The sequence below is a fragment of the Leucopleurus acutus genome (genome assembly GCF_964270905.1).
Source record: "Leucopleurus acutus genome assembly, chromosome: 1".
Taxonomy (NCBI): domain Eukaryota; kingdom Metazoa; phylum Chordata; class Mammalia; order Artiodactyla; family Delphinidae; genus Leucopleurus; species Leucopleurus acutus.
Genome location: NC_139142.1, coordinates 54,291,336 through 54,303,653, shown reverse-complemented (window position 1 = coordinate 54,303,653; position 12,318 = coordinate 54,291,336). Strand labels below are relative to the sequence as shown.

The window sequence follows — 12,318 nt, the reverse complement described above, 5'->3', positions numbered from 1 at the left end:
AGTTAAAATTTAATTTCAATTTAATTTTAGTAATTTTAATTTCAATTCTAGTTGAGAAACTAGAATATGATGATAGACATTGAGGGTGTACATCTTATTTTTGGTAAATAGAATGAAATGCTCAGAAAGCTTTCCTAACTTCTTTGCTTGATAGAGTCTTATTAAGTTAATTTAAGACCCTCCTCAGGGCTTCCCTGGTGGCACAGTGGTTAAAATCATGTTAAGAATCCACCTGCCAACGCAGGGGACATGGGTTCAAGCCCTGGTCCGGGAAGATCCCACATGCTGCAGAGCAACTAAGCCCATGTGCCACAACTACTGAGCTTGCGCTCTAGAGCCCACGAGCCACAACTACTGAGCCCATGTGCCACAACTACTGAAGTCCGTGTGCCTAGAGCCTGTGCTTTGCAGCAAAAGAAGCCACTGCAATGAGAAGCCCACACACTGCAACGAAGAGTAGGCCCCGCTTGGGCTTCCCTGGTGGCGCAGTGGTTGAGAATCTGCCTGCTAATGCAGGGGACACGGGTTCAAGCCCTGGTCTGGGAGGATCCCACATGCCACGGAGCATCTAGGCCCATGAGCCACAACTACTGAGCCTGTGTGTCTGGAGCCTGTGCTCCGCAACAAGAGAGGCCGTGATAGTGAGAGGCCCGCACACCACGATGAAGAGTGGCCCCCGCTTGCCACAACTAGAGAAAGCCCTCGCACAGAAACGAAGACGCAACACAGCAAAAATAAATAAAATAAATTAATAAACTCCTACCCCCAACATCTTCTTTAAAAAAAAAAAAAAAGAGTAGCCCCCGCTCGCTGCAACTAGAGAAAGCCCACACGCAGCAACAAAGACCCAATGCAGACAAAAATAAATAAATAAAATTTAAAAAGAAATATATAATAAAAAATAAGTCCCTCCTCAGACTGGCTCCAACCTACCCTTGTAAACTTATTTTCTGTTTTTCCTCTATTTGCCTTGTGCCCAGCCAAACTTATTCACTCCACATACATGCTTTCTACTTGTTCAGCTCTGCTTATGAGCATCCCATCTCATAGGACGTCCTCCCCTCCTTCCTCACTTGTCTATCCAAATTCTTTGTATCTTCTAATCCCAGCTCAAATCCTTGCTCTTTGAAACCATCTTAAACCCCCAGCTCACCCAACCGTTCTTTCTTGTGAACTCAGAACTTACAATACGGTGTTCTCATTTGATATTATCATGAAATATCTTGTGGTACCTCATATTATCATCCTGTTAGAGTGTTTTTATATTTTGTGATTATTTAACATGTTTTTCTTATTAACTATATCGTATACTTCTTGAAGACAAGAGCCTTGTCTTAAAACTTTGCTGTCCAGCGTAACATCACATAAATACTTAATGACAGTTTGATGGTTGGTTGCTTTCAGGGGTATTTGGAAGTCCAGTCCCAGCACCAGCAACCTGCAGCCAATCAGTGATATCTTCTGTGGAAAATGGGGATACGTTTTCACTTAAAAGTACTGAACCACCATCAGGGATTTATGGAAGAGCAGTCCAGCAGAGTATTCCATCATGTGTTGATGTTGAGAATGAAAAAGATGTAAGTTTATTTACTAATTATTAGGATAAATTCAATGATGCATCATTGTTTTGTGTATATCAGATTTGGGGTAGTGAAAGTGTTTTGATTAAATTTTTTTAAATCTCAGTGTAATTGAAATTCCTGAACTTTAATCATTTAAATGATAGGTTATTCTCCTTTCCCACCAAATATGCTGTCATTCTGGCATAAAGTATCTAGTGTATTTTATGCTCTACATGTACTTTATATACATATATGTATGTGTATGTATATATTCAACAATTTCCTAGGATATCCTCAGGGAGTAACAAACTAGTATCTTCAGGCACAAATTTATTTGGAGATTAGCACTAGGTAATTCTATTCAGTTTTAGAATTACTGAAATAAGGACTAAGAAATGTATAGTTTATTTTGTATAACTTACAGTTGTCTAAGATGAAGATAGTTATTTTAAATGTCAGACTCCCTGAATGATTTCGGATATTTCAACTTTTTCCTGCAGATTAAAGTTTCTATTTCAAAATCTACTTATGACAAGATGAGACAAAAGAGAAAAGAGGAAAAAGAACTTTTTGACATTAAAGATTGTGAGAAGAATCCTTGGGAACGAATGAAACATACAGGAACTGAGAAAATGGCATCTGAAAGTAAGTGGAATTTAACATTTGCTGTGGTTTTATTTAACTCGTAATATTCTAAAACTAATGTACTATAGTTTAACTGAGGTTGATATATCGCTAATAGTGGAATATGTTGAACTACAACACTGAAATTTGAAAGACCCAGTTACTTCTAACTATTGTAATAAGTATTGTTTCTTATAAAAAGGAAGCTAATTGATTGTTTTTCTCCCTTCTAGACTTAAATATTTTGGGGGATGAGGTGGGAATATGAAAAAAATGAAAGTTCTCCTTTAGAAAACATTGCCTTCAACCCTCCATTGAAAAAAAGAGGCCAGTTTAAAAAGGTCACCATCTTTAGTGTTTTCAGATTCAGGTAAGATATGTTTAAATATAGGGAGTAATGTCACAAATGCTTATTTAAGTTGAAGAGACCACATGTGGTTCAATGCATTTTGTGATGGAAAGAACACTAAACCAGTAGGAGTCAGTAGACAGACCTGGCTTCTTTAATATTAGTTCTGCCTTTTAATTAGCTTTGTGACCTGAAAACAGGCCTCTGTTTTCTGGCCATGTAAAATATCTAAACTATCTGAAAGGCCCAGATTATCTCAAAGATCTCGTCTTTGTTCCCTGCAAATATTCTTGTTTCACTGAGGGTAGTATTCCATTTTATAGCTAAGGTAACTGAGATTGTGAAGCTGGTTTATTAGATCATGATAAAAAAAATCATTGCATTTATCATTTATTCAGCTAGTCATTGAGTACTTAATAGGTTCTATACCTGGTCAAGATTAAGCTCCATGTTTCCTGTGCTATTTTAAAAAATATTGAATAGGTCTTAGGTATAGCAACAGCTAGGAAAATCAGAAATTGAAATGAAAAATTGTGTGAACTATAATAAACATTAAAAATTACTGCTTATTATTTTTGTTATTTTTTTTCTAAGGAATAAACTGTATAAACTATAACAAACATTCTTAAATTGATGTTGGGTCTGAAGTCTAGGTGTGAACAAAAAACCCAAGAAGTATAGAAAACGTAAATTTATAAATGTGATCTTAGACAACATACTTAACCTCTCCCAAAGATAAATATAAAAGAGAATTGAACTAGATAAATGTTTGCAATTCTTCCTAGCTTGTATTTCTTTTAATAATGCAGGAAGTGTAGAAAATGTTTTAAAAATTCTGTATCCTCAAAGTTAGTAATTATTGAGAGTATGCCTGATGAGAGGTGTTAGCCTGTAAAATTACTGGTTTAACACGGCCCTGAGTACCAGTTAAATCTAGGCATTTGTGACATTTAAGCCTATTTTCAGCATTCTTAAATAGTTTCACTAATTATTACTGTCATAGAATCTAGGGGGAGAAAAACCCACAAAACTTCTTACCTAAGTCAGTAGTTAACAGTAGGAATAGAAGTACGAATAGTAGCAAATCATACAAAGAGTAGCAAATGATAAATTGTTTCATATTCATTCTTGCTAGAGATATCAACTAATTTTGTGATTTTTCTCGCCTATAATATAGGCTTTGCAGATTTTATTTCTAAGCAGTATAAGGAGAGTGCTTCCTTGAAATCATGCTTATATTTTGAACAGAAGAATATGCTTACAAGATAACTACAAACAGTGAGAGTAACCTTTTAGAGACTTGCTACAACATTTTTATTGTATTTTATAAAAGTAGCATGCTTCAGGAGGGGATGTTTAAACAAAAAACCCTTAGTTTGGGCAGCACTGCTTTAGATTGATACTCTGTACACCTCCTTTTCCAGAGTAGTATTTGTTTTGTTTTTTTTCACTTTTTTCAGGTAAAAACAGTAGAAATAGTGGTATAACCCCAAGGTTGATAAGTTGGTGTTTATCTGCATCTCTTCCTAATGAATTATTCTCTCATGAGAATGGAGGTGGAGTCGATATAGAGAGGGAATCCTTAAAACTTTAGCAACAGTTTCTTCACCCGTAATGTGGGAATAATAGTAACCATCACATAGGGTTGTTGAATGAATCAAATGGGATAATGTAAGTGAAGCACTTAGCACAATGCAGGCAAGATGTCAATAAATGACAGTTAGTAGTGCTATTTTGTATTTGCTATTCTTTCTGGATTGTAAAATTCCAAAGTTGAGTTTTCGGTTGTTTTTTTTTTAATACATGTCAGTCTTACATATGAAACCTAATGAGGGTGCATCTGAATCATCAAAAAAAATTAATGATGTCTATTTATCATATTCATTAATTGTCATATAATTTTCTTCGTATGTGATTTACTCTAACAAAAACTGGTACAAGTTTATCACTACAGTAATCCAGAATACCATATTCATCTTTTTGCATGTCTCTTCTCATCGGGTATGTGATAAAGTTTGGAAAGCAGGGATTCTGTCTTAGACCTCTTTGTATAAAATCTAGGGTGATAGTAGACCTAGATGAAAATCCTGCCTTTGCCACTCATTAGCATTGAGACCTTGAATACATTTCTTAGCCTCTGTAAAACTCAGTTATTTTCTCTCGGTTGCAAATTAGAGATAATGAGAATATCCATCACCTTTGTTGAGAGAATTAAATGTAGTAAAGTTTGTAAAGTCTTTATCACAACATCTAACACAAAGTATTTAATAAGTGTTAACTAATATCATTAATATCTTGCCTTTGGATTTTAATTGCATCTGAATATGTAATTAATATACAGCATCAAGTGTAATTTCTTATATTTGTGTATCTCATGTGTTTCATCTAACATTTTCTTAAGAACAGCATGGTTGATAAATACTTTTTATTATAGTCATTTTCTAGTGCTTAATATTACCTTTTTAAAGTTATCTCTTAACATGAAAAAATAACTAACCTTTATCCATTTACAAAAACCATTACACATTCTATTTTATCTTTTTGGTCTATTCCGTTCTAACACCTTCACTGCATGTGTCTTACATTATGCAGTGCCCTCAAGGTATTACCCTGAGCACTCAGATGATTTGCTTCCCCAATATCTACGCCAATGCCTTACATCTAGAAAATGGAAAGTAAATGTTTGATTATGGAAGAAACATCGACCACGTTACTACACATGGTCTTAGGATTTTTAGTATACCATTAATTCAATAACAATAGCAAAAATTGGTAATTTATATACAGTTGTCACAAAGCTTCATTTCTGTTATCGGTTGTACAGTGAAACAGGTATATATCCACATGTTTTTACAAAATGGGATCATATGCTTCTTACTGACTTTTAGCTCTTAAAGCTAGACTTTGTTATATGACTCATGACTGCAAAACCACTTATATACTTACAGTAAATGTAATTTAATAATTTTGTATATAAAAAGTATAGTTTTAAATAGCTTTGGTATCCAGGTATTACAATTTTGTTAGAGACTAAACTAATAGTTACTAGTTTCTATAAGAAATATTCATAGAGTCTATGGTCAGAATATTATTTGTACCCCTTTGTATCAGAGTTATTCGATGCTTTATTTAGTATGTTTCTTTGTTTTAGATGAAGCATCTCCTGGAGCCATTCCACAGTATAAAGAAAGGATGCCTTCTGTCACTCATAGTCCAGAAATAATGGATTCATCAGAACTACGGCCATTTTCCAAACCAGAAGTAGCACTGACAGAAGCTCTGAGGCTTTTAGCTGATGAGGATTGGTGAGTTCACCATCCTTAACTTAAAACTAAGCTGAGTTCCAAAAGTTTTCTGAAAGTTTATTTTTAGAAACCTTGAAACATTTCCTATTAAAATAGTCTTAGGAATGATTATTTTACTTCTTAGGCAGTCTGAGTTTTTTCCAACTTATTAATGTAGCTGAACTCTGGTCCTAATAGCACTGTATTACCTGTTATATTATAACTTACATACCATAAGGACATAGTTAGCTTTATTATGGATTATGCAAACCTTTTGGTATTAAGTATAAATCTCATCATTTCTCCAAGTGTTTCTCTGTGAAATATATCCTATAAAAATCCTGAAAATCCTTATCTGTTCCTACCACAGCTACAACAGCCACCCAGCCAACCCAGCCAATAACTCAAGGGGAAAAAAAAGACAGTGGCATTCCACTTGCTTCAGCTGGAACATCTCTTGGCTCCCCTTGTCCCATTTCCTCCCCTAGTCAATCTTCAATCTCTCTCTGCATCCACCTCCTATACCTCATCATCAGTTTTGCTTCTTTTCTAGATTCATATTCATCAACATAAAAATGTGCTATAATATTTCCTGTTTTTAAAACTCCTTCCGAAACTGCACATCTTCTTCACATTTTCACATTTCTTTTCTCCCCCCTTTTTAGCAAAAGTCCTCAAAAAGGCTAATTCATTGTGTCTGCTTTTTCACCTCATGTTCTCTTCTCAACCTTCTTTGATTGGCTTTCAGCCCTCCCCACTGTGACTGCCACTTCACTAAAACTGCAGAAGTGGCCATTTGCTAAACACTGGTCACTTATTAGTCCTCATCATACTTAGCCTCTCAGCATCATTTGACACAGTTGACACTCCCTTCTTCATATACTTTTTTTCTTTTCACCCTGGAAAAATTTGAGACTCTTGGTTCTTTTCCTGCTTCAGTACTTAATGTTTGATTTCAAAATTGAGGAGTGCTCCAGAATTTAATCCACTGGCGTTCTCTATCTACATTCATCCCATAGATCCAGGCTGGCAATCTTTCCCTATAAAGAGCCAGATAGTAAAATATTTTAGGCTTTTCAGGCCACTTGTCTGTTGCAGCTACTCAACTTTGCTGTTATCGTGCAAAATCAGCCTTAGACAGTATGAAAACAAATGGGCACGGTTGTCTTTCAGTGAACTTTACTTATAAAAATTTTACTTATAGAAGTAAACTCTGATGGGGCTAGATTTGGTCTGTGAGCCATAGTTTGCCAACCCCTTTCTTAAATGATCTCATTCAATTCAATAGCTTTAAATTCTATCTGTACTCTGATTTCTCATAAATGCTTATCTGAATCCCTGGTATCTTCTTGAGCTCTGGACTTGTAATTGAACTGCCTCCTTGACTTCCACTTGGATGCCAATAGACATCTTAAATTTAACATGGCCAAAACAGAACTCTTGAAATTCCACTTCCTGCCAAGATAGATTAACAGGCATTAGATTTGCCTTCACATCAGAAAGAACTAAAGAAATAATACAAAATATATGAAACAATGGTTTTCAGAGTATTGTTAACCAGGCAGTGAAAGACAGTGATCCCTGAGAAACAAAGGTGAGCCCTTGCTAACTTCCTACACAGCTTAGGGAGGGGAAAACCATGTAGATACCAGCAGAGATAGAGATAGAGCTGGGAGTTTGGGGAGGCCAAGATAGCTAGAGCTTGCAGGGCAGAATGCCAGAGGAGGATACAGTTCCTTAAAGAACTCTAAGAACCTTCAGAAGATTATTCGCAAATGTTTAGCTGAGTGTTTGGTCAAGGCATGCTTGTGAAACCAGAACAAGGACCACTCATAGAAGTTACAAGGAATGTTCCCTGAGATGTATACAAGGCCAAGAATACTTTCTCTCCCCACCGGCAGAGTGGAAAAGCTTATAATTCACATGGCATTGGGTAGAATACTCAGAAGAGTTTTGCTTCATCTATGGAATGAATAAGCCCTAGGCTAAAGACTAGTTTTGTTTCTCCAAACAGAGCATAAAAGCAAGGCCTGAAAGGATCAGACTTTCCAAGTAACTTAACTATATCTCATAATGAAGCCCAAAAATATTTATAGGAATACAAAAATATCTAAGATAAAAATTCACAATGCCTGGCATCCAATAAAAAATTACCAGGCATGCAAAGAAGCAGGAAAATACAACCCATAATGAAAAGGAAAAAAAGAAAACAATTGAAACTAATCCAAAAATGATATAGATAATAGAATTAGTAGACAAAGACATTATAACTATAGTTATAATTCTAATCCATGTGTTAAAGAAACTAGAAGAAAGACATGAACAGAGGATCGGTGAGCTGTAGGACAACTTGCAAAATCCCTTTTGTTATATAATGTAACATGATTGAGAGAAGTGATATCCCATCATATTCACCCTCAAGGGGAGAGTATTATTCAGGGCATGTACACCTGGGACAGGAATCAAGGTGCCATCTTAGAATTCTATCACATCACGAATAAAGAGGGCCATTTTATATTGATAAGGGAGTTAATTCATCAAGAAGACATGGCAATCCTGAACCATATTCTATTATATAATATAATATTATATAAATTATATTACCATATAATGGAGCTTCAAAATACATTAAGCAAAAACTGGTAGAACTGCAAAGAAATAAACAAATCCACAGTTATAGTTGGAACTCAAACAATCCTCTCATTAATTGATAAAACTAGTAGAAAGAAAATTAGTAAGGATATAGAAGACTTTCAACTTGACCTGACTGACATTTATAGAACACTCCACCTAAAACAACAGAATTCACATTCTTTTCAAGTCTGCAAGGAACATTTACCAAGAAAGACCATATTCTGGAACATAAAACAAGTAATTTAAAAGGTTTCAGATTATACAAATTTTGTTCTCTGACCACAGTGGAATTAAATTAGAAGTTAGGAACACATACCTGTAAAATCTCTAAGTATTTGGAAACTAAGTAACATACTTATAAATCACCCATGGCTGTAAGAAGAAATCATAAGGGAAATTAGAAAAGATTTTGAACTTAATAAAATTAAGAATGAAACATTATATCAGTGACCTCAGCTTTCATCTTAAACTGAAACAGAAGAGCAAATGAAGCTCAAAATAAGCAAAAAAAAAAAGAAAATAATAAACAACAAGATGGAAATCAATGAAATAGAAAACAAACAATAGAGGATATAAATGAAAGCAAAAGCGAGCTCTTGGAGAAAATAAATAAAATTGATAAACCTCTAGTCAGACTGATGAAGAAAAAAGAGAAGAAACAGATGAATATATCAGGAATGAGAGAAGGAACATCACTACTGATCATACAGCTATTAAATAATAAAGGAATATGATAAACAGCTTTATGCCCATAAATTCGACAACTTAGTGAAATGCACAGATTCCTTGAAAGACAGAATCTACCAAAACTCACTCAAAAAGTAGATAATCTATATAACCCAATATCTATTGAGGAAATTGAATTTGAGTTTCTTTCCCACAAAGAAAACTCCATGCTTGGATGGTTTCACTAGTGAATTATACCAAACATTTAGGAAAGAAATTCTATACAAACTTTTAGAACATTGAAGAGGCTGGTATACTTCCCATCTCATTCTTTGAAACCAGTATACCCTGATGTCAAAACCATGCAGATGCATGTTTCACATGAACTTGAAAAGAATCTGCATTCTGAAGTTGTTTGTAGTGTTCTATAAAGGTTAAGAAGATCAGGTTGGTTGGTAGTGGTTGACAGTGTTAAGTTTTCTGTATCCTTACTGACTTCCTGTTTATTTGTTTCATCAGTTACTGGGCTTTTGCAATCTCCAACTATAGTTTAAGATTTGTATATTCCTCCTTAAATTAAGTTGATTTTTTGTCAGTTTCTTTTTAGCACTTAAATTTTGTTCAGTGGCTTGCATATTTCTGAGCTAAAGTCTTTTATCATTGTTAATCTTTGTTACTCCTGCGTGTAATTTGCCCTTTTTTCTATGGCTGCTTTTAAGAATATTCCCTTCAACACTCTTTTTAGTAATTTGATAATGATGTTCCATTTTGTGTTTATTTTATGGTTATCCTGTTTAGGATTTGTTCTTGGATCTGAGAATTTATAGATTTGATGAAAAAATTTCAGCCACTATTTCTTAATTTCTTTTTCTGCTTTTCTCTCTCTTGACTCCACTTTCTGTTATTTACTTTGTGTACAGAATCTGGTTGTTTGTGCATCTGAACAGTAACTGTAACAGTTTTATGCTTAATCAAAAAATGAAAATCTTGAACCAGACAGCTATTAAATAGGTTTACTCTTGCCACCTTGGAATCTTAGGTCTTTTCTCCCTATTTTCCATAACTTATTCAGGGGATTTAAATGCTTAGAAAAATAACCACCATCAATATTACCAACTAAGGAAACTCAGCTTGCATTTTTCAAACATATAAGATGGAAGCCATCAAGTTTAAAATGTTATATCCCAATCCCACTTGAATCTACCGTCTTGTTGTTAGTATTCACCTACCCTTCATCTGGCTCATTAGGTAAGATAATGAAAAAGAAATACAAGTTACAGAAACATCTCTTGATGGTTTTCTGCACTTGGATTATATACTCACCAACAAAGTAATACGTAGTTACTTAATCTCCTTCCATTTTTGTTTTACTGATTCCCTCACATTTTATTTGCCATCCCTTTCCCTTCTGTTCTCTAAAAAGAATATGACATGCTTACTGGTGGAGAAATGTTCCTTTTAATTTATAAAGCATGAACTTAGTTTGACTGTCAATAGTGCTTTTGGCTCTTAAAAGATGTTCTGGATCATGAAAGAGAACTATAGGAGTGAACAAAACTTTCCATATCTTTTTATTTGAGCTTCCTACATGATAAGGGAAAATACCCAGGGTCTCCTCGTTGACAGTATTCCATACACACAAAAGAAGAAATCTGAGATCCTGTTCCAGTTGAGCCCCATTTAATGCATGATTTTGTTGTTTCTTTCTTTTTCCCATAGGGAGAAGAAAATTGAGGGACTGAACTTCATTAGATGCTTAGCTGCTTTTCATTCTGAAATATTGAACACAAAGTTGCATGAAACAAATTTTGCAGTACTTCAAGAGGTAATCCTATGTTTCAGCTGAATTAAGGATTGTTTGAATAACAAAGTATAAATATGCCACATTTATTTGACCTTAAAAAAGAAAAGCTGTACTAAATGAAGTCAGTAGGCTTATATGTAAAGTAACTCATGCCTTACTTTGCCACATTTGAAAAAATTGATAAAATGCTGATATTTTTAGGAAATAATATAATACATATTTAAAGCGCGTTACTTTGATAGTAAATTTGGTTTCAAAGTCATTATTACTGATTTTCTTTCAGAATTTCAGCAAAATGTACATTTTGGAAATTTTTTTTTTAACATCTTTATTGGAGTATAATTGCTTTACAATGGTGTGCTAGTTTCTGCTTTATAACAAAGTGAATCAGTTATACATATACATATGTTCCCATATCTCTTCCCTCTTGCGTCTCCCTCTCTCCCACCCTTCCTATCCCACCCCTCTAGGTGGTCACAAAGCACTGAGCTGATCTCCCTGTGCTATGCAGCTGCTTCCCACTAACTATTTTACGTTTGGTAGTGTATATATGTCCATGCCACTCTCTCACTTTGTCACAGCTTACCCTTCCCCCTCCCCATATCCTCAAGTCCATTCTCTAGTAGGCCTATGTCTTTATTCCTGTCTTACTCCTAGGTTCTTCATGACATTTTTGTTTTTTTCTCTTAGATTCCATATATATGTATTAGCATATGGTATTTGTCTTTCTCTTTCTGACTTACTTCACTCTGTATGATAGACTCTAGGTCCATCCACCTCACTACAAATAACTCAATTTAGTTTATTTTTATGGCTGAGTAATATTCCATTGTATATATGTGCCACATATTCTTTATCCATTCATCCGATGATGGGCACTTAGGTTGCTTCCATCTCTTGGCTATTGTAAATAGAGCTGCAATGAACGTTTTGGTACATGACTCTTTTTGAATTATGGTTTTCTCAGGGTATATGCCCAGTAGTGGGATTGCTGGGTCATATGGTAGTTCTATTTGTAGTTTTTTAAGGAACCTCTATACTGTTCTCCATAGTGGCTGTACCAATCCACATTCCCACCAACAGTGCAAGAGTGTTCCCTTTTCTCCACACCCTCTCCAACATTTATTGTTTCTAGATTTTTTGATGATGACCATTCTGACTGGTGTAAGATGATATGTCATTGTAGTTTTGATTTGCATTTCTCTAACGATTAATGATGTTGAGCATTCTTTTATGTGTTTGTTGGCAGTCTGTATATCTTCTTTGGAGAAATGTCTATTTAGGTGTTCTGCCCATTTTTGGATTGGGTTGGTTTTTTTTTGTTATTGAGCTGCATGAGCTGCTTGTAAATTTTGGAGATTAATCCTTTGTCAGTTGCTTCATTTGCAAATATTT

At 34.7% G+C, this 12,318-nt stretch overlaps 1 protein-coding gene across 2 annotated transcripts in view; it reads left to right on the top strand.

Moving 5' to 3' along the window:
• Nucleotides 1–12,318, top strand: part of TOGARAM1 (TOG array regulator of axonemal microtubules 1) — an 81,168-nt gene that overhangs the window by 49,093 nt on the left and 19,757 nt on the right. For both annotated transcript variants that reach the window (XM_082841204.1, XM_082841203.1), the window contains 4 exons: nt 1,405–1,577; nt 2,063–2,207; nt 5,687–5,840; nt 10,839–10,944. In XM_082841204.1, coding sequence (XP_082697330.1) covers nt 1,405–1,577; nt 2,063–2,207; nt 5,687–5,840; nt 10,839–10,944 — 578 coding nt within the window. The remainder of the gene's footprint in view (nt 1–1,404; nt 1,578–2,062; nt 2,208–5,686; nt 5,841–10,838; nt 10,945–12,318) is intronic.